The sequence below is a fragment of the Anolis carolinensis genome, chromosome 6 (assembly GCF_035594765.1).
Source record: "Anolis carolinensis isolate JA03-04 chromosome 6, rAnoCar3.1.pri, whole genome shotgun sequence".
NCBI lineage: Eukaryota > Metazoa > Chordata > Lepidosauria > Squamata > Dactyloidae > Anolis > Anolis carolinensis.
In genome coordinates this window covers 28656420-28678433 of record NC_085846.1, presented here as the reverse complement: position 1 = coordinate 28678433, position 22014 = coordinate 28656420, and the positions used below count along the sequence as shown (strand labels likewise).

At 44.6% G+C, this 22014-nt stretch overlaps 1 protein-coding gene across 17 annotated transcripts in view; it reads left to right on the top strand.

The window, feature by feature from the left end:
* The window catches only part of srcin1 (SRC kinase signaling inhibitor 1), a 366662-nt gene that overhangs the window by 313294 nt on the left and 31354 nt on the right, over positions 1–22014 (top strand). For all 17 annotated transcript variants that reach the window (XM_062984357.1, XM_062984358.1, XM_062984343.1 and 14 more), the window contains 6 exons: positions 712–842; positions 7108–7255; positions 7987–8296; positions 11124–11382; positions 12343–12497; positions 13137–13289. In XM_062984357.1, the coding sequence (XP_062840427.1) occupies positions 712–842; positions 7108–7255; positions 7987–8296; positions 11124–11382; positions 12343–12497; positions 13137–13289 (1156 nt within the window). The remainder of the gene's footprint in view (positions 1–711; positions 843–7107; positions 7256–7986; positions 8297–11123; positions 11383–12342; positions 12498–13136; positions 13290–22014) is intronic.

Sequence of the window (22014 nt, the reverse complement as noted above, 5' to 3'; positions counted from 1 at the left end):
CACCCACATCCTAATGCATTTTCTAACGGGAGCATTCATCAAAAAACAACAGGAAAGACTGAGTTTTTTTTTCTAAGAAAATAGCATAACATATGACCAAACTGGTATTACCTAACGCCCAAAAACAAACAATGCCCTTTTCAAATAACCTGGGCACCCAAGCTAGTATATTAACAAAAAGAGGAAAAGCTACAGTATGAAAGGCCCATTGAAATCAAATTTGGAAAAAGGGCATAACCTACCTGCTATAAGCTCTTTCTTTAGCAGCCAAATAAATCCTAAGAACCAGTCAAATAAAAAAAAATGTTGCTCAGAAGAACAACAGGGATGGTCAGCCTAGCCTCCATTTGGATTCATTTCTGCAGCCTGAGAACAGCCACTGCAGAAGCTATGTTAATTCCAAGTCTTCCAATTTTGGTTGCTTCTGGCCATTATTTCTGACTTATTCATACCCATTTCATCCATACAACCAAGCACTCTAACTTGCTTTAGCAAAATGTGTTTTGAATTGTTTGGAAAGACGTGAGAGAGAAGGAACTTAACATCAGTAACATGGAATCAGCAGCCATCTAAGTACAAGATGGATAATTTTGTAAGTGTTGTCCTGTCCTCTCTTCTTGTTATCTTTGGAGGAAGAGAGGATCATTTCTAAGCCTGCTTCATTTCCTTCTCTCTAGACTGTTTTTTGATGGTGTCTTTATGTACTTTCAGTGACCTAGAGAAATCTGTGGAAAGGATTCTGAAAGATTTGACCCACAATCACCGACTTATCTCTGCACAAGAGCTGGAGGAGAAGTCCCTGGTGCTTAAGCAAGTGGGAGACACCTTGACAGACCTGAAAGGTGAGAGTGGGGCAGGGTGGGGAGGTCAGAATTGCTCAAAGAACTGTGTCTAAATTGGAAGAAGGAAGTGGTTTGAGGAGCCATCTTGAGTCCCCTCTGGGGTAAAGAAAGGTGGGATAGAAATGAAATGAAATAAATTCTCCTGAATTATCTCATAGACAAGAATTTAAATTTGTGAAACATTCAGTTGAAAGGTTCTAGTCTCAATGATTTATTTCAAAAATAAATTTCAGAACTGTGCAGGTACTTTGCCTACAGAATTCAGCTTTCCTGTTCTAAGTACAGGACTTCCATCAAACGAGTTGATCTATTTGTGGAGTACTAGTGAATGAATGGTTTTCTCTTGTTTGGCCTTCTGATTTGTTCCTGCATCAATTTTGTGATTCCATGCTGTGTTTCCCCTGCTTCATGTGTCCCTGGTGCCCCTCCTTCCTGTCTTCCTTGTGCCTTTGCCATGCCAGAATGAGTTCTCAATGCAAAACCCAAATCTTAGCTTGATAATAGAAGGGGCTTTTTACAATGTCTTTTGACTTCATTCCACACGATAAGTAAAGTGTTGAGGATCGTTGTTTTCCCCTTAAGCTTTGCAACCCCCATTTGGAAATTAAACAAATTATTTTTCCTATCCCCATCACACCTTTTCCTTCATTTAGCTTTCTTTTCAAATTATCTGTTTGCTTTCCCCTCACACAGGAGACATATTTATCCTCCCCTGTTTTCTTTTACTTGAAAAAATCCTCTGTGTTAGTTCTCGGGGAAGTACTTTTTAACGCAATATCATTAAACAGGATTTTTCTATTTTATATTATTGTGTATGATAATTTCACTTTAAAAATACCTCTCAATCTAAAAGATAACTATTGAATTTACATTTATAACAAAAAGATATAAATTACCATTCATTCTTCCTCGGTCTCAAAGGAAGAAAGTAATCTATACTGCCCATCTCAGATCCTCCCTCCAGAACAACATCATTGTTGTTTACAAGTTGACAATGAGGAATTCCTATCACATGTTAAATTTGACGTTTTCACCCATCGCTATGTGGGGAATTCAAAATGAAGTAGATTACCAATCAATTTAGGAATAGTCAGAACACACTTTAGAAATGGCAAAATACCTATAACCCACAGCACAAGCTTGCATCTTGTGAAGGGCTTATCAGTAGCCATTTCTTAAATGTGTAGAAACGCTGATTTTACTGTATGTGTGATGAAATTCTTTGAAAAAAAAGAAAAAAATGGGTCTAGTTTCCTCTGGGATGCTAAACATTTGAGGGAAATGTTTTTCAGCATACACTTTTTCAGTATTTGTCATACAGATTATTAGCAGCCTGTCTGTAAAGGCCTCAGGAAATTATGGGCTTCCCAAGATATTAGTCAGAACGACACATGAATCACAGTACTGACTCAGACCAAAGGTCTGCCAAACTCAGCATTCCAACAGTGACCAGCCAACTGCCTTGAGATATTCACAAGCAGGACAACATTTAGAAAGCAGACGCTCCCTGTTGTTTACTGTCAGCCTTGCTCTGTCGTATTTGGGGATCTTCCTGCCGAGTGGGCCCTAGAATCCTTCCCAAAAGTCCTGTCCTGGCACAATAAAGCCGGTAGCTGTCAGTGGACTTATTCTTCATGAATCTATAGATTTTTTGTTCCTTTGATCTATTTATCATTTATGCTAGTAACTATCACAACATGAGATGACAATGAATCCAACAAATTGCTATGTGCCTCTTGACGGTCGACATAGGTGAAACGATATGTCTTGTTTTGTCCTTCTGCCTATTTTGCTTTTTAGCTTGATAGATTAATGTTAGGCGTTTTGAAAAAGAAAGCGTGGGTTGTGAATTCAGATAACCAGTTTCCAAATAATTGGTTGTTTTACTATTTCTGGAAGCTTCTTTCGGTTGTAGTCTTTGAAGGAAGGCAGCATATGAATGAAATGAAATAAAATAATGAATGAATAGATAACTTCAGATTTTCACAGCTTTGTTATCTTTGCCTTCCTCCTGAGTGATCAGAAATTAATAACCTTGTCACACGGCCCCCGGAATTGATCCACGTCATGGGGGGGGCATGGGGAAACCAGCTGCGGTTAAGGGCGATCCCATGAGGGCAAGCGTTGATCTTGAAGCTTCCCCCCATGGATTCCAGTGGTAACATGGGAAGCCTCTCGTGTTTCAGCGGCATGCTTCGGCTCAGCTCCATTCACCCATGGAGCCCCACCAACATCATTTGATGGGAGCCAGTAGGCTCTGTGGATGACCACCGCATGCCACCAAACTTAGCACTTTGTGCTGAGGTCACTAGAGAGATTAGGCAGTGTTCTTCTCTTTCCATTTTATCAAGACAATATACAGTAGTTGAGCAGATTACTGAGGGAGTATTTCAGAAGTTACTACATAGTATATGGCCTGCATTCAACTCAGTGTACATGAATAATCCAAAACTGGGGGAAAGTTCATTTTCTAGATAACTCCAAGTAGTCATGTTGACTATGGAATTCTGAGATCTGTACTTCAAGAAGCACATTTGTCCAGTTATGAAATTATTGTGCTGCCCATCTCATTCTTCGTTGGGTATTGTTTTTCCTTCCTTCCATTTTTAGGCCTTTTCCATAGAACCCAGTAGGTAGCGGTAATAGCGCTTTGCCAAAAAAAAAAAAAAAAAACCCTGCCAAATCTATTTTTATCACCACTGCTACTATTACTTATAGTACTATTACTACTAAAATTGTTAACTCCTCTTCCATCCAAGTAAAATTACCTACAAACAGAAAAATCATACTAAAAACACACGTTTTGTTTTTAGTAACAAACAACTAAAACAACTTCTATCAGCCTACCACATACAGTACTATGCTGTGAAGGCCTAAATAGCCTAAAGGACCCAGATCTCATCTGATCTTGGAAGCTTATAAAGGTCAGCTCTGGTTAGTACTTTGATGGGAGCTTGCCAACAAATACCAGGTGCTGTAGGTAATATTTCTGAGGAAGGAACTGGCAAAACACCTCTATGTTTTCCTTGCCTTAGAAAATCCTGTGAAATTCTTGGGGTCACCATAAATTGACTAGCAAAGGCACATACACAAAGACATACAATACATTGCTGATGTTAAAGAGGCACAGAATTCTCCTTCATCCCAAATAAGAGTTTTCTACTTAACATCCCAGAACATTTGCACAGTTTGTGTCCATATGTTTATTCAAGATATAGCAACCTATTTGCTGTGGGAGCATATTCTGGAGACTCCATCTGACATAGTGTGACAATTCTAATTTTTTATTTGTCTCTTTCTTCCATATGTATATGGGCTCTTGGCCTTCCCTTCTCCCACATTCTCATGTTCCCCTTGTATCTTACTTTATCTCTCTGTTCTGTCTTGTCATTGGATTGAAGATTTCTCCCTGTGCCCAGCTTCTGTGTTCCCATCTACATTGCCATATACAATCCATATTATTTTATTTGAACCATATTATATGGCAGTGTAGACTAATAAAATCCAGTTGAAATCTGATAATCTGGATTTTATGTGGCAGTGTAGATGGGGCCTGCTACAGATCTCAAATTTTGGTCAGGCTCATTCAGTGGAAGCAGATTGTTTTACCTTTAGCCATTTAGAAGGTTTATTTCATTATGGGAAGAGGGCACTAGAAATCAAAGATGTTTGTGTGTAATTATTGAGAGCTAGCACAGTGTAGTGATTTCAGTATTGGACTATGACTGGAGACCAGACAATTTTAACACCTTGAACTCAGGCCCCATCTATACTGCCATGTATAATCTAGATTGGGTTGCTGTGAGGTTTCTGTGCTATATGGCCATGTTCCAGAAGCATTCTCTCCTAACATTTCACCCACATCTATGGCAGGCATCCTCAGAGGTTGTGAGGTTTGTTGGAAACTAGGCAAGTGAGGTTTATATATCTGTGGAAGGTCCAGAGTTGGAGAAAGAACTATTGTTTGCTTGAGGCACTTGTGAATGTTGCAATTGGCCACCCTTATTAGCATTGAATGGCCTGTCAACTTCAAAGTCTGGCTGTTTCCTGCATGGGGGAATCCTTTGCTGGGAGGTGTTAGCTGGCCCTAATTGTTTCATGCCTGGAATTCCCCTGTTTTCTGAGTATTGTTCTTTATTTACTGTCCTGATTTTAGAATTTTTTAATACTGGTAGCCAAATTTTGTTCATTTTCATGGATTCCTCCTTTCTGTTGAAATAGTCCACATGCTTGTGGATTTCAGTGGCTTCTCTGTATAGGCTGACATGACGGTTGTTAGAGTGGCCCAGCATTTCTGTGTTCCCAAATAATATACTGTGTCCAGGTTGGTTCATCAAGTGCTCTGCTATGGCTGACCTCTGGTTGGATTAGTCTGCAGTGCCTTTCATGTTCCTTGATTCGTGTTTGGACAGTGCTGTGTTTGGTGGTCCCTATGTAGACTTGTCCACATAACGTAGACTTGTCCACAAAATCTAGATTATTTGCTTTGATAATCTGGATTATATGGCAGTGTAGATCCAGCCTCAGTTTCCAACAAAGGCAGTGGAGAAAATGGGAGGAAGACAGAGAAATGGAGACAATTTAATAGCAGCTGAAAAGATGGGACGACAGAGGATTAATCAGGACTATCCTTACCAACAGTTGGAGGGCATGCATTAACAATATATTTGGGTGGGAAGTTGCTTAATGCAGACTTTCAGATAATTTCCACTTCTAAATTTGTAGGCATGCAAATGCAGTTTGTACCTTAGCACCACTACTATGCTATGTCTCCACTGGGTGAATATCACAAGGTTAGTGCCAAAAATCCACATATCCTTGGTCATATTCTGATTAAGGCTGCATTTGTGGGTTCTGTACATGAAAGTTGGTGCTTCATAAAACAAACTAATCACTACTCCTGTTATTTAAATAATTTTGTGGTACATTTTATCCTTGCCATTTTTTTCATTTCTGCTCCCAAAAGTTTTTCCCCTTTTAATTTTTGTTTCAATGCATGTGACTGAGTCTCCACCAGTAGATATTATGACTGCAATCTTGTGCAAATTTACCATTGAGTAAGAATTATTGGGATATTGAATAAATATGCCAGCAATTGTGCTTTTTCTTTTTCAGGTGTTTCTTTTTTATTCAAAAGTAATGTTTATTTTAAAGATACATGGCTATCTATCCAGAGATTGACGAGAAAAATAGCTCTACTGACGTTTTACATACAGTCAAAGCTTACATATCATAAATATAGAAGACTGAGGTTTTGTGTTGTTTCAAAAAGCTATGCCCACCACAATGATACTGAATAGAAAGTACTACTGTATATAACAAAGTAAATGTCAAAAAATATGGAATATGTTAGCATTTATCTTTAAATGTAAGGGTTTTGATAGGACCAAGGGGGATATTTCAGAAATGTCCAAATGTCAGCCTCATTCCACCCCTCACATACATTCAGTGAATGTAGAAATGAAAAAGCAAATTTACAACGCAAAGATTTCTGACATTTCTTGCTGGGTCTAAAATTTCCCTAGTACATGTCAAGATACACCATGTTTTTGACATTTAATAAAAAAGAGAAGCGAAGGACAAATCTTAGCAAAAGCAATAAAGGAGAGTTTCCTGAGATCCCACGTGGGCTTGGGCTTGAGAGCTTAAAATCTGAATCTGATTGCAATTTCTCAAGACAAGTGTTATACATGTCCCCCATGCCCTTATGGACTGTGATATGTTTTGTGTGAGAAAATGTACAGTAGTTGTTAGCAGAGATAAAGCCATATTGGTCTTGGTCTTCGTATCACCCCTTTTTTCTTACCAACTCCCCAAATCCTCATCACACCTTGTTAAAAATAATAAATCAGGGCATTTCAGATTTAATTTGTGTTTCTTTAAGTTGCTAGCTCTCATGAAATGAATATTCATAGATGTATGCCAACATCTGAGGGCAGCACAACCTTGGCTTGGCTCACCCTCTCCATTAATGCAGACACAAGTGCTTTACTTTGCTTCTGACTGGCTGTGCTACGGGGAGGTGGGAGATGTTGCGGTGGGTGTTTTATAGAAGCGTGTGGGATGCCGTCTCTCCTCTGGGACCAAGTAACGGTAACAGCCAGGGGAGGCCTCACTTGTCACTCACCTGAGCCTCACCATCGTGCCCGCCTGCTTCCCTTCTTGGCTCCATGCCCCCCTCTCCCCCCCAGGTGAAAGCCTTCCTTGGGCCTGCTCTGACCCCCATGCTTCTCCCTTCCCTCTCTCCCCGTCCCTGGCATTGCAGCTAATTTCCCCAGCCTGCAGAGCAAAATGCGTGTGGTCCTCCGTGTGGAGGTGGAGGCCGTGAAGTTCCTCAAGGAAGAGCCACACCGGCTGGACGGCCTATTCAAGCGGTGCAAGGCAGTGACCGACACCCTGACGCACGTCCGCAAGTGAGTGAGAGGAAAGCCCTGGGGCCTGACAAGCTGGGTATTAGTCTCCCCCCCCCCCCCCGCAAGGATGCTCACGACTTTCCATTAAGATGCCCTGTAGATACATCTGAAATCACAGAACACCATATGCAGTGTTCCTAGATGGTTTCAGTGTGGCCTTTAACAAGGTCTGTCATGATAGTCCCACAAAAACGTCGGCTAGACAATGCTACTATTAAGTTTGGCAATGGAATATGCTGCCTTAGAGTGTGGTGGAGTTTCCTTCTTTGTAGGCTGGATGGCCATCTGTCAGATGTGCTTTGATGATATTTTCCTCCATGGTGGGATTGGACTGGATAGCCTTTGGGATCTCTTCCAACTTTATGATTCCTTGTCAAGTATTGGCCAGTTTCACAAATGGAAAGTCCATCAGGTATCTTCAGAACATTCTCTGGACAATGTAATTAGGGATGTTTCTTTGGAGCGCTGACTCCTTGTTACCAAGGCCCCTTCCCAGTGTTTAGGGCTCCACCACCATCATCCCTCCTCCTATTGCCATTGCAATTCCATTTGCTTCTTTCCAACAGCCAGGCCTTCTCTTGTCTTCACTGACACCATGCATGTGCAGTTTTAAAAAGGGTTCTTGCTAGAGAAAACAAAACATAGCAACAGAAATGGCAGCCTTTTCCAAATCTGCCGCCACACCTGTAGGTTTCTTGTTCTTGATTTCTCTTGTGCTCTTTTCTTGGCAGGCAAGTTGATGAAGGTATCTGGGACTCCTCCAGCAATCTCCTCACTCAGTCTCCAAAGAAGGTGGACCCAGACAGTGACTTCAGCAAGGGCTTGGATTTTGAATTGCCCACCAGCCCTCCCATGAACCTCCATGACCTAACCTCTTCCACGGATAGCCTGGGCACAACTGGATATGGGCAAAGTCAAGGGCAGAGCCACATGTCCAAGGGCAGCAACCCATCCCGGGTCTCAGAGATGGTCACCGTCAAAACCCAGACAGGCTGTGAGACCCCCAGCAAAAGGATCGTGGACAGATCAGTGTCTGTAGAGGTGAGAGCCATTTATGCTTACCACACATTTAAATTAATTCATTAGTTAGTTTAATAGCCTGCCTTTCTGCCAAATAATGGTTGTGCTGCCTCCCTGGGGGAAACATCACCCTGCTGATACTCACATTCTTGTAGTTTCCCTTCTTCTTCCAGAATTTCTTTTAATCTGTCTGTATGCTATCTGGAAAAAAGACAGAAATAGAGACAAAGCTGCAAAAAAGAAAGAAAGAAAAGAAGCAGCAGTTCACATTCATAATTCAAAGCACCTAACACATTCTTTTGTAGTCCTTGACATTCTTTTGTAGTCCTTGTAGTCCTTATTCAGTCCTTGACCCCTGCACAACACTTACCTTCAAGTGATGGTTCACATTAAATCGGGAGCTGATTTCTCAGCTATCTTTGGGTATGGGTTGAAATGGTTGCACTTCTCTGTTACGTTTTTCCTCTTCTGGGATATAAGGGTTACAGCTGCTTCAAACCCATACTGTGTTATAACATTTTGAAGCCAGAAGTGAATTGGTATGAATCCTAATGCTCCTTCCGCCTTCCATATTCTTCTTTAATAGCAGCAGTGTTAGCCACTGACGCATCAAAACCTGGAAGACAATAGATAAGCCACTTAATTTCTCAATTTAAATCTGTTTATTTCCAAAAAAAATAATCATAACCTAATTGCATACAGAAATAAACAAATATTCCTATGGGCATTTTCACTTATTAAAACACCTGATGTTGAAATGGGGACAACACACTCACATACATGTATCGTTTGCCAATTGGATATATAATACTTTAATCCCCAGAGAGTTGACAAAATTTGAATTAATTTACACTAGTGAAATTGGGAGGGAGATACAAAAATCCAGCTTAATTTTATGATAGACACCCATTTCTATTTTGTGGTAGGAGAATCCTTCTGTGTTATTATCCTATGTTTTTAATTGGTTTTTACTGTTACTGTATTATATTGTATTATTTGCTTTTAATATGTTTTAGCTGGTTGAAGTTGCTGTTTTTACATGTATTTTACTTTGCTTATTATTTATTTTTGGGCTTGGACCTGTGTAAGCCACCCCGAGTCCCTTCGGGGAGATGGAGGCGGGTTAGAAAAATAAAGTTGTTGTTGTTGTTGTTGTTGTTGTTATTATTATTATATATTTCTGCAACTATGATTTTACTTTTTAATACCCTTTCTGTTGCCCCAACTCATTTCTCACTCATCACTCCCTTTCTCCGTGATTTCTCTGTCCGTCTGTCTGTCTCACTTTTGTTTCAAATTCCCCTTCATCTGCACCTGTTCTCTCCCTGTTGTTGCTGTTCTGTGGATGGGCTCATCCTCCATATGTCTCTCTGGCCAGTGTTTTATTGTTTCCTTCTTCTATATGCCCTCTCTATTCTAGCTTCGTGTGATTCTCTCCCTCTACTCTTTTTCCATATGCCTCTCTTCCGCTCCTTTCCTTTCATCTTGCTTCATCTGTCATACATCCACATTTTCTCCTCCTTTCTTTTTCTGCACAGGCTGACCTTCCTTTTTCATGTGTGCTTCTGCCTTTTGAGACAGCATGCTGTAGGCTCCCTCTTCCTGCTCCTCCGTCTCTCCCTCCTGTTCACCCCTGCTTATTTCTCTTGCTAATAGCCATTAGTTGTCACCTTCCATTGAGAGGGAAAGTTCAGTGAGAATAGTAGTGCCAGCAGTGGCAGGGAGAACAGGACAATATAGCAAATTAAAGTGCTGCCTCCATGTCATTCCTTACAAAATGCTCTCAAAATTACATAGTCTTGTAGTGGAGCTCCGGTGGCGCAGCAGGTTAAACTGGTGAACTGCTGAACTTGCTGACATAAAGGTCAGTAGTTTGAATCTGGGGAATCAGGTGAGCTACCACTATTAGCCCCAGCTTCTGCCAACCTAGCAGTTCGAAAACATGCAAGTGTGAGTAGATCAATCGGTACAGCTCCGGCAGGAAGGTAAGAGCACTCCATGCAGTCATACCGGCCACATGACATATGGACAATGCCGGCTCTTTGGCTTAGAAAAGGAGATGAGCACGAACCCCCAGAGTCAGACACGAATAGACTTAATGTCAAGGAAAATTCTTTACCTTTCATCTTGTAGTGATAAGAGGTACTTTGATTCTGATCTCTGTTCAGCAAGTTGCAATTGTTTTTTAAAAGTAGTTTTTTTTCTTGACAAGCCACTTGAAGGAAGTTGTGCGATTTAGAATGGAAAAAGTACGGTAATGGCACTTAAACCTTCTTCTACTCACAGTTCTGTTACAGCCCCTTCTTACAGGCATCTTATCAATGTTTTACCTACATGGTTCTTAAGGATGCTTTTTCTTTTAAGAGCTCTTCCCAGTTCTCACAGTACCTGATAAAACTAACCCTGTCCCTAAAATCTCTGTAAGGTTATCATCTCAACCAGAATGACAGCTTTCACTTATCTCAGAGAAGCTGCATGCACACTTTCCAGCAGCATTACTTTCAAAACAGCTGAAAGGTCTGTGAACATCCATTAGCACTCAGCTGATCAGTCTTAAAAGCCTCACTGCCACAAATGTAATAGAATATAGATTGTCCTGTGAAGGAAAAGATCCAGCTCACTAGACAGAGACTGCATCATATCTTGGCTTGGAATGGATCCTCCTCCCCAAATGTGCTAAAGATGGAGGGAAGCAGGAACCAAAATATTGCGTCCCTAAAAGGATTGAAGTGATAGCCCTCGCACAGTGATAGCCCTTCTGTTTCCCCATCTCCAGCATCTCCCCTTTGTCCCTAATGCCCTGCTTAAGAGTAATCGCCATGATAGTTTATCCAGACCTGCTTTACAGGCTGCCGAGCGAGACTGGGAGGAGAAACGGGCTGCCTTGACCCAATACAGTGCTAAAGACATTAACCGCCTCCTGGAAGAGACCCAAGCTGAACTGATGAAAGCCATCCCTGACTTGGAGTTTGCAGCGAAGCACAAGCAGACCTCCGGTGGTGGTGGAAGTGGGAGCGCGGCTTCGACCCCAGAGCACAAATCCTCCAAGCCACAGCATGGCCAAAAGACCACAACCAAAATAGACCCCAGTGGCCGCCGAGGATCAGGTAAAAATGGTGCAGACAGATTCTGTGAGGCTCCTTCTCTGATTGTCTGTGTACACACTCACAAACGTTAGATAGGGAGGAAGGTGGAGAGTGGGCGGGTGCAAGGGAGAAATTTGAATCGATATTGTGGTCTGTTTTCAGTTTAAGGCATGTTACAGTTTTACACATGTGGGGAGAACTTAGAAATTGAAGCAAGAAATGCTAATGTGTGGGCATTATTGTTATCTGCATAAACAAGTTTGGGTTTATTGCTGATTGCTCCATACTGGCCCCGGAGCAACTGTGATGGCGATTATATGCTCTTGGCCAAATCCTCAGTGATATCACGTCAGTGTCCAGTTGGGCAAAGACAACATTGGCCCCACAGATCTGTCTCCTTGTCCTCCATGTTTCTCCGTGTCAGTTCTGCTGCTCTTTGCCAGCCACAATGTTCCCCTGCAAGTGCCAGACTGTGGAATTGTATCTGCTGAAGGCAGAACGGGATGCTCATGTGATCAGCAAGGAGAAAGTAAAGCAATTCCTTCTCGTTTGCTGATTGCTTGGATGGTCCGTTATGATCTCAGTTGACACAACCACACTGGTTAGGTGCTTGCAGTAAGTTCTGTGACTGGTGAAGAGCAGCAGTGGTGACATGCAAATGGCCCACCCTTCCCTGCACTGGATGTTGATGTTTGTGGTGGTGTCCATGCAACAATGGGACCCAGTTCAAAGATCCAAACAATTGAAAAGCCTGAGGATGCACTGGATTTCCTTTAAACTCTGGGATATCCACAACTTTGCTGAATGTGGAGCAAATTTGGGTTAAGTGCCGAAAACTCCAGATACCTACCAGAAGTCACTGTGTGTTGTGATGACTGCTAATGCCAGTTTCATATATGTGAATATATGTGTAGACACAGTCTGGAAATGCAGTGAATGAAATGGCTGACTCTTACTACCAACTTTATCTTTTTCCTATAGATGAGTTGACAGTACCCAGATACAGAACTGAGAAGCCCTCCAAGTCCCCACCTCCTCCCCCTCCCCGGCGGAGCTTCCCATCCTCCCATGGTCTCACCACCACACGCACTGGAGAGGTGATCGTCACTAGTAAAAAAGAATCCAGTTTCATGAAGGTATGGTTATTCTCTTCATGAAAAAGTGTCTCTTATGTAAACAGTTCCTCTTATTGGAGGGCAGAAAGTTTTCCCTTATAGGGTTGGTTTATTATAAAACAGTGGTTCCCAACCAGTTGTTTTGCACTTCAACTCCCAGAAATCCCAGTCATCTTACAAACTGTTAGGAATTGTGGGAGCTGAAATCCAAAATACCTGGAGGACCAAAGGTTGGGAACCACTGTTATAAAGGATGGCACCTATTTGAGGATTGGAAAGCTTTCTTTTTGTATAGAATGAGATGCCCAAAAACCCTCTATGGACACAAGAATATATGGACTATGTGATTTATGAATGTCAACAATAAGCTGATTTCACTGGAAAATGCATATCTATGTGAACTGAAATAATTTCTTTCATTTAATAAATAGAATGAATACAAACTTGTTAATAGCTACTTTCTGATTGTCAACCAAATGTCATAAATTCCCAGTGTTCCTTATTTCTGTTTTGCAAACTTGGCAACACTAAGAGTGGGCTAGTGTCGGGCCAAAGATAGACACTGGACTAACTTTGTCCCCTGCCTCTCTCCCTTTCCCCACATTCACAGCCCAGTTCCTGCCTCCTTCCCATTCACCTCTCCCTGGTTTTTAATTGCAGAAAGCTGAATCAGAAGAGCTTGAGACTCAGAAGCCACAGGTCAAACTGCGGAGGACTGTGTCAGAGGTTGCCAGGCCTGCCTCAACACCCCCCATCATTGCTTCTGCCATCAAAGATGATGACGATGAAGACAGGATCATTGCTGAACTTGAGGTAGGAGGAGAAAGTGCAAGAAGGTGTTTTTGAACTGTGGTTTGCAAACAGTTTTCAAAACTGTGGCTGCAATATATATTTGATTGGGAAGCTGCAGATGTGGCCACAGCAGGGTCATTTCCATACAAGTCAATGATTTTCCACAGTGCTCACATTGCCCTTCTGGTCAAACTTGGGAAATGCAGTCTTGTAAAATAAAGAGATGGACATCTAAATGTTGTGATGAATAGATTTTAGAACTTGGACAGATGCCTCAGTGATACTCCTAGATGGAAATTCTCTAGATAAATGATGCTGGGTTAAACAACAACAACAACAACAACACTATATTTATATTCTTCCCTATCTCCTCAAAGTTACTCAGGGCGGATTCCAATCACAAAAACATTCAGTGCCTGAAAACGACAACCAATACCCACATAATAGCAAAAAATAATAACCCAACATATAAAAACAAATTATAACTTAATATCTAAAATTAAAATAAAACATAGCCTATCAAATAAATTTGTCAACATAAAAAAATCAAACAGAAGCATCAATTTCCCAGAGCCAACAGAGTTCATTGCGTGTATATAAGCTGATTATTGCCAGAGATGTTAACTGGACTAGCAAGGTAAACAGCCTGGATGTCAGCAATATTTTTGTACATTAAAGATATCTTATGCCCCTGTGCATTCAACCAGCACTGAATGCTTTGTGGGCCAAATGTTGGTCCCCCAAAGTATTTAAAATTTGAGTCAAATTTATCAAATTCTCTGCTTGAAAAGCTAGCTGGTCAATGACATTTTAATTTTTAATGAATTACTTCTCTACCAATCTGTGACAGGCCATTGGATCTCCATGTCCTTCTGTCACCAGTCAATACAGCTGAACAAGTGGGAGTTAGATACACGTTGTATATCAATATGTGTGTCTATAGCCACTGAGACCACTGCCTTTTCTAACAAGCAATATTGTTTTTGGAAAGGGACAGATTTGGAAGTGAAAATAAGTGGAGGATGTGCTTGCTCCTGACTTCACCAGCTTCTTTGTAAAAGATGACTTTACCCCTGCCATCTTTCAGACATTTGTTTCCCCCACCAAATACAGAAGAGAACAACTTTTCAAGTATTTTAACTAAACATCCCTAGTAAAAGAATAACCACAGTGACAGGGCTTTGTGTGAGATATTTCTGTTGGTCCTGTTACATGTCAATGTATAGTACGCCACCACCATTCATCAAGTAGACTGTCTTCTCTCGTTTTGACTTTGCTATGTTTCTAAAAGGTCAACTTGCTCATAATATGGCTCACCAGACTCCACGGAACCGATTCTATATTACAGCACAATTTCTTTTTCCAATATGTTTTTGAGAGAATATATATTGCTGTTATCGAAATATACAAGAGTGTTATATATGGTTTCAACGTAACCCAGGAGAATTAATAAGGAGTTTCAAGATATATTGTAATACCTTACAGCTTGTACCTTTCTAATAATCTTTCTCTGGTATATTAAATTCACTTTGTTGCAGGACTGCCGTATATCCATGAAATCCTAGTTGGACTATGCCTATGACATGTGCCAGATATATTTTCATGTATTTCCCTATGACTAGATGTACTAAAACATCAATATATATATGAAAATATCCAGAGAGCTGGCATATAAAGGCATATAAAGGTTAGCTTAGCTTTTCTTTACAGTTATAAGCCCACTGTGAGGTTGGAACTGAGACTTATTTGTTTTTTTTTCCTCTCTCCTTATAATTGTAACCTTTAAGTTTAATCTCTAGTATAATTCCATTGAGAATTTTAGAAATAATGGGAAACATGGGCAGCTATTCAAATATTTTTTCTTCGTGTACTCTGTGAATGCACACTAATGGAGAGGCTGCGCCTGCGCAGGTCCCAACGGAAACTCTTCCCAAGCTGAAGTTTAAATTTTGGCGGTAGCCACGCCCCTCCGTCCCCGGAGGGCATATAAGGCAGCCCTCGGCGTCTGCTCTCCAGTTCCTTTTTTTCCGCCGCAAGGTTCACTTCGGATTCTCATGTCTACGACTCGCTTCAAGCGCTGCACTCAGTGTGCCGCTAAAATTCCTGACTCCGACGGCCACGCCAAGTGCCTCTACTGCCTCGGAGAAGCACATGTCGTCGGTACCTGCCGTTTCTGCCTGGCCCTAACGGCCCAGGCTCGAAAAAATAGAGCCGCGAGGCTTAGAGCGGCGCTCTACGAAAAATCGCTCGCTCCTGAACCCGCTCCGTCGACTTCGGGCACGAAGTCGCCGCTTAACCCGGAATCGATGTCGTCTTCAGCGGCTAAAGCCCCTTCGGTCTCGTCTAAGGCGTCCAGAGCCTCCAGGTCGTCCAAGGCCGCTAAACCACCGTGCACTCTCACCACGGCCACGGTGTCGACACGTTCTGGTCGGGTCGGTCCTTCCTCGACGTCGAGCTCGGTAGCTTCCGTTTCCTCGGCTCGATCCCAGCTCGGGGCTCCTCCATCAACCTCCGCGATGAAGATCGCCTTTAAAAGGGCTCATGAGGAAGCTCGTCGGACCCAATCCGACTCAGCAATGATCCCTCCCACACCGGGTAAATCCCTGAGGGTTCCATCAAAACAACCGCTCGCTAAGAAGAGGGCAACCCAACGCTCTTCCTCTTCTGCCTCCTCCAAGATGGATGTCCCTTCTTCGGCAACTTCTTCTAGAAGGTCTTCTCCGATCGCTCCCGCTCAGCGACCTCGCCAGCCTTCTCCTCACCAACTCTCGGACGGCGAGTTGCAGGACTCACCCCACCACTCCACTCAGACAGTGGTCAGGGTCCCATCTCCTCGACCTGCTGCTTCTCATCGTTCATCTCGTCAGCAGCTTTTTCCCCCGACCTCGACACCGGAACGGGGTAGACAAACCACTCGCCTGGCTCGAGCGGTCCAGGCTTCGGCCTCCAAACAAACTCGGCTGCAGATAGCTCCTGCTCTTGAGGCGGTGCCGCCACCAGAGACTGTGTTGTCATCTCCCCCCCAGTCCCCTCAAGGGGCTGGGGACGATGAGATAGAGATTGATCGCCCGGATTCTGCTCTCTCGGCCTCGGTGGTATCCTTAGGCCTCGATCTCTCTCCTCCCCATGATGCCTATGAGGTGGATCCTCCTTCGCCTACCGACAACATTCGGGCTTTCTCCGAGCAAATGATTAGAATGGCTGATGCCCTGGGTTTAGAAATTAAACAGACTTCCAAAGCAGTAACTGACCCAGTTTTCAAACGGGTCCAAGCCCAGGCCCCTCCAGCCACGCTGTTGCCGTTCTTACCCTATCTCCTCGATGTTATCCAATCTTCGTGGAAAACCCCCTCCTCGATCCCTCCTACCTCGAAGAGAATCGAGTCTTGGTATCGTACGGATGACGACACCTTAGAATGGCTTAAACACCACCCCGACCCGAATTCCATGGTCGTGAAGGCCTCTCAGTCCTCCGGTCGTGAATCCACTACCCCTGCAGACAGAGAGGGTAAAAGGTTCGACGCGGTCGGCAGAAAGCTCTACTCCGGAGCCCTTCTACTTTGTCGAATGGCGAACTATGGGGCCTGTATGGGGGCATACCAGCAGATCCTCTGGGAAAAAGCTCAGCCCTTCTTCGCGAAGTTGTCCGACGAAGACCGGTCGGTCATGTCCACCCTCCAACAAGAGGCCGATTCGTTAGCGCATCATCAAATCCAGATGGCTAAGCATACGGGCGACACGGCCGGCAAGATGATCGCCCACGCCATTGCCATTCGCCGCCACGCCTGGCTGAGATCTTCCGGCTTATCTTCTTCCTCGAGGCAGGTCATCGAGGACCTCCCCTTCGACGCCATGGGCCTCTTTAATGCTGGCACCGATGACAAACTTAAAACCAACCATGACTTTAAAGTTCTAGCCACTAAATGCGGCGATCAACCCCAGGCTCACCGCACCAAGTGGTTTCCTCAACGCTTTCGACGCTTCCCACCTCCTTCTTACCGCCAACAATCTTTCAGACGTCCCTCGGTATCGAACAACCAAAATCGCCAACAGCCCCGTCGGGCCGCACAACCTCAAAGACAGCGCGGCCGGGCCACCCCCACCGCTGGTCAACCTATCCGGCGTTCCTGACGCCATCTCTCCTTCCAAAGACTCTTTCTCCGGTACCGATGTCGTTCTCACTCCTCCGCACCCCTCTCCTCCACCAAATCAACCCCATGGTCTCTTTATAGACCGCCTGGCTCCCTTCTTTCACCGGTGGAAATCTATTACTTCAGATGCCTGGGTTCTAAAAATTGTCCAAGAAGGCTATGCCTTAGAATTCGAAGAACTCCCTCCCACCGGTCAGGTCCTTCTCTCCAACCCCTCTCAAGAAATTCTCGCAGAGGTCGACGCTCTCCTCGCCAAAGGGGCTATTCGGCCTTCTCCATCGGCACAGGACCCTCAAAGCTTCTTCTCCAGGTACTTTACGGTCCCGAAGAGGGGTGGGGGCCTCCGCCCAATTCTAGACTTGCGCATGCTCAATGTCTTCATACGCCCAACCAAGTTCAGGATGGTCTCCATCGCCTCCATCCTCCCGATGCTTCACCGCGGAGACTACTTCGTGTCTATAGACCTCCGAGACGCCTATTTCCACGTGGCGATTCGAGAAAACCACAGGCGCTTCCTCTCTTTCAAGGTCCTCGACCAAACCTACCAGTTCACCGTTTTGCCCTTTGGCCTCGCTACCGCCCCAAGGGTCTTTACCAAAGTCGTCGCTGTCGTGGCTGCCCACCTCCGGCTCCAGGGGATCACAGTTTTTCCCTATCTAGACGACTGGCTTCTGGTCGGATCCGACCCTGTCCTACTCCGTCGACACGTCGACTACACCCTCTCTCTTCTAGATTCTCTCGGTCTCCAGCTAAACCACGAAAAATCTCACCTCAACCCGTCAAACAAGATCCGCTTCATCGGCGCCCTGTTCGACTCAATCGCTCAGACTGTCTCGCTCCCGCTCGACAGGTTTCTAGCCCTCCGTCATCAAATCATCTTCTGCGAGACCCACCGAAGAGTTCGGGCTCGATCCATTCAAATACTGCTGGGCCACATGGCCTCCACAGTCCTCACGACCCCGTTCGCCAGGCTCCGTCTCCGGTCCCTGCAGAGGTGGTTCATAGATGTTTTCAAGCCATTTCGCCACCCCAACTCGAGGTTTCTCTCGATCCCGCCTCATGTTCGTCGGTCGCTTCTCTGGTGGAAGTCCCTCTCCAACGTCTGCAGGGGTCTTCCGTTTCACTCGGTTCCTCCCTCGATCACCATAACCACAGACTCATCCAATTTCGGCTGGGGAGCCCACATGAAGGGCCTCACTGTTCAGGGCCTCTGGTCTCCCTCCGAGAAGGCCAATCACATAAACTTTCTCGAACTCCTTGCTATCTTCAAGGCTCTGAAAGCCTTCTCCCGCCTGATCTCCCAAAGATCTGTCCTCGTACAGTCAGACAACACAGTAGCAGTATTCTACATCAACAAACAGGGCGGCACGGGCTCAAGGAAGCTGATGCTTCTCTCCTCCCAACTGTGGCATTGGTGCATAGCCCACAACATCCAAATCTCGGCGACTCACCTTCCCGGGATCCACAACGACTTGGCAGATGCCCTCAGCAGAATGACGACTTCCTCCCACGAGTGGATGCTCGACCCCGAGACTCTTCTTTCTCTCTTTCTCAAATGGGGTTTCCCCACCCTAGACCTCTTCGCTTCTCCCCAGAACGCTCAGCTGCCTCGGTACGGGGCAAGACTTCTCCCGTCCTCCTCTCCAGGCTGCCTGGGAGACGCCTTCCTTCTGGACTGGTCGGCGGAACCAATCTATCTCTTTCCGCCTTTTCCTCTGATACCGAAGGTCCTCCAGAAGCTCCGATCGGTACCGATGTCGGCGATCCTGATAGCGCCAGCCTGGCCTCGTCAACCGTGGTTCCCGGCTCTTCTTCATCTTTCCAAGGCGACCTTCTTCACTCTGCCTCTCCTACCACACCTCTTATCCAGAGAAAACGGCCAGATTCTGCATCCGGATCTCCCCTCTCTACATCTCACTGCTTGGAGGATTCTCGCCTGACCTCCCTCCCGCAGAACTTACAAGAGGTCCTCCGCGCAGCTCACAAGCCGGCCACAACCAGGGCCTACACTTATAAAGTCTCTCGCTTTCGTTCCTTTCTTCGCTCCCGAGGGATCACTGCTTTCCCAACCTCGGTACCGATTGTGCTGGACTTCCTTATGTCTCTAGCAGAACAAAAGCTTTCTCTTGCCTCTATGAAATCTTACCTGGCCGCTCTATCATGGTGCTTTCAGCAGCATGGTAAACCATCATTGTTTTCCGATCACCTCGTCAAGACCTTTTTAAAAGGATACAACAACATCTGCCCACCGGCCCAACCTCCTACCCCGGGCTGGAACCTCGAGCTTGTCCTTTCCCAGCTCACTGCTTCTCCCTTTGAACCTTTGGCCTCGACCGACCTACGTCTCCTTTCTTGGAAAGTTGCCTTCTTGGTGGCAATAACCTCAGCGCGCAGACCCTCGGAGCTGGCGGCCCTTCGGGTCGATGAACCCTACCTCCGCTTTCATCACGACCGCGCCGTTCTCCGTCCGGACATCACCTTCCTTCCCAAGGTGGTCTCTGCTTTTCACCTTAACCAGGACATTGTCCTTCCCGCTTTCTTCCCAGACCCCTCGTCTCCCCTTGAGCGGAGACTGCACCTCCTTGATGTGCGTAGAGCACTTCTGTTCTACCGGGACCGTACTAAGGACATTCGAAAGACCCCAAAACTTTTTGTGGCCCATGCCCCAGATAAACTGGGCAATCCTATTTCTTCTCAAAGACTCTCACACTGGATTGCTCAGGCCATTGAACTGGCCTATGAACTAGCCAAAAGACCTCCTCCCCCGTCGGTCCGCCCGCGTTCGACGAGAGGTCTCTCCACGTCGACTGCCTTCCTAAGGGGCATTTCCCTGGACTCCATCTGCAAGGCAGCGATCTGGTCTAACCCCCTTACATTTGTGTCTCACTACAGGTTAGACCAAAAGACTTTGAAGGATGCCGCCTTTGCTAGGGCGGTTTTATCCTCATGCTTGTCCTAACCTTCTGCATTTATGACTTCTATGTGGGTGCTTTTTCTCATGCGACCCTCTTGTTGTTTTTTCCTGTTTGGTACATGTTTGCACTACTATCCTGATGATCCGTGCCTTATTGCTATTGCCTTCCCCCTTAGGGGAATGATGTTTTCCTGTTTTCACATGTGCTCTTAAAGGGTTATATCATGCCTGACCGAACTGCCTTCGGTGTTTGGCGTGTGTTTGATGCAATACCTTAATGGGTCCTTGGACCAGGGTTTTCTTTGATGTTTTCATGTTTAATAAACGTATGTTTGGACAGTTTTCTCGTTGTCAGGGTTTGCTTAGCCCGCCTCCGAGACCTAAGCTTGCTAGTCTCCATTAGTGTGCATTCACAGAGTACACGAAGAAAAAGGACAGGTTGCTTACCTGTAACCATGTTTCTTCGAGTGTACTCTGTGAATTCACACAAGCCCGCCCTTCCTTCCCCTCTGGCAAACCCTCTTCCTTTCTCGTTGCCTTTGCGGCGTAGGAACTGGAGAGCAGACGCCGAGGGCTGCCTTATATGCCCTCCGGGGACGGAGGGGCGTGGCTACCGCCAAAATTTAAACTTCAGCTTGGGAAGAGTTTCCGTTGGGACCTGCGCAGGCGCAGCCTCTCCATTAGTGTGAATTCACAGAGTACACTCGAAGAAACATGGTTACAGGTAAGCAACCTGTCCTTACCAGTGCCCTAGCACAACCATTCTCTTTTCCTGGATTTGCATGGATTTGACACCCAAAATATGAAAGATATCTTAGGAAGTGATTCTGCATTTTACATTACACTTCATTATAAACAGCATTTATACCACTTTTTAAAGAAGTTATGAAGCTAATAATGTGTACTTGTTCTTTTATGGTCACACAAATTTGTTGCCATTTGAAAATCTTTACGTTTTATAATATGTTTACAAAATCTTTACAATTCCATGTATAAATTTTAATTCTGGCTATATATACACTATTTTGAGCTGACTGGATCTCAACCAGATGTATATTTATATTACAATATCAAGGAGCAATTGATGACTTCCATGCCAATGGAAGTTAAAGTCCAGATTGAAACTCAGAATGATTTTAAGAGCTGTCCAAAAAACTGAATCCTATGACCAAAGGCCCACCATCGTTAAAGTTCAGATTAAATACCAGAATAGATTTATCATGCCACTATAAGCTACCAGTCATCAATGACAAAATGTAAATTGATTTTCAAAAAGGCCAATACACCTACAGTGTAGTATTTTGATTCATGTGAAAGAGCCTTATCAGTAGGTACTTAGTATTGCACTGCTTCCCTGGAACATTATACTTTTTAGATCAGTGGTTTCCAACCTGTGGTCCATGTATCACCAGTAGTCCCCAAGAACTAAAATATGGTGTGTAGCCTCACCATTACTACACTGTTGCAAAGAGAGCTTCTGGTCTCATGAAACCCTCTCATAGTGCTGAGGCAACAGGGATGTCAGGAAGGGAGAGACTGACTATGTATGTAAAGCATGACAACAAACCTCCTGACTGCTGCTTCTCCTCCTCCTCCCTCCCCCTGAGCAGAGCTATTCCATGTGGCACCTGGAAGGAGGGGCGCCTTGGTGTCTTTATTTTTAGGCTTGTTCCTGGAGTTAT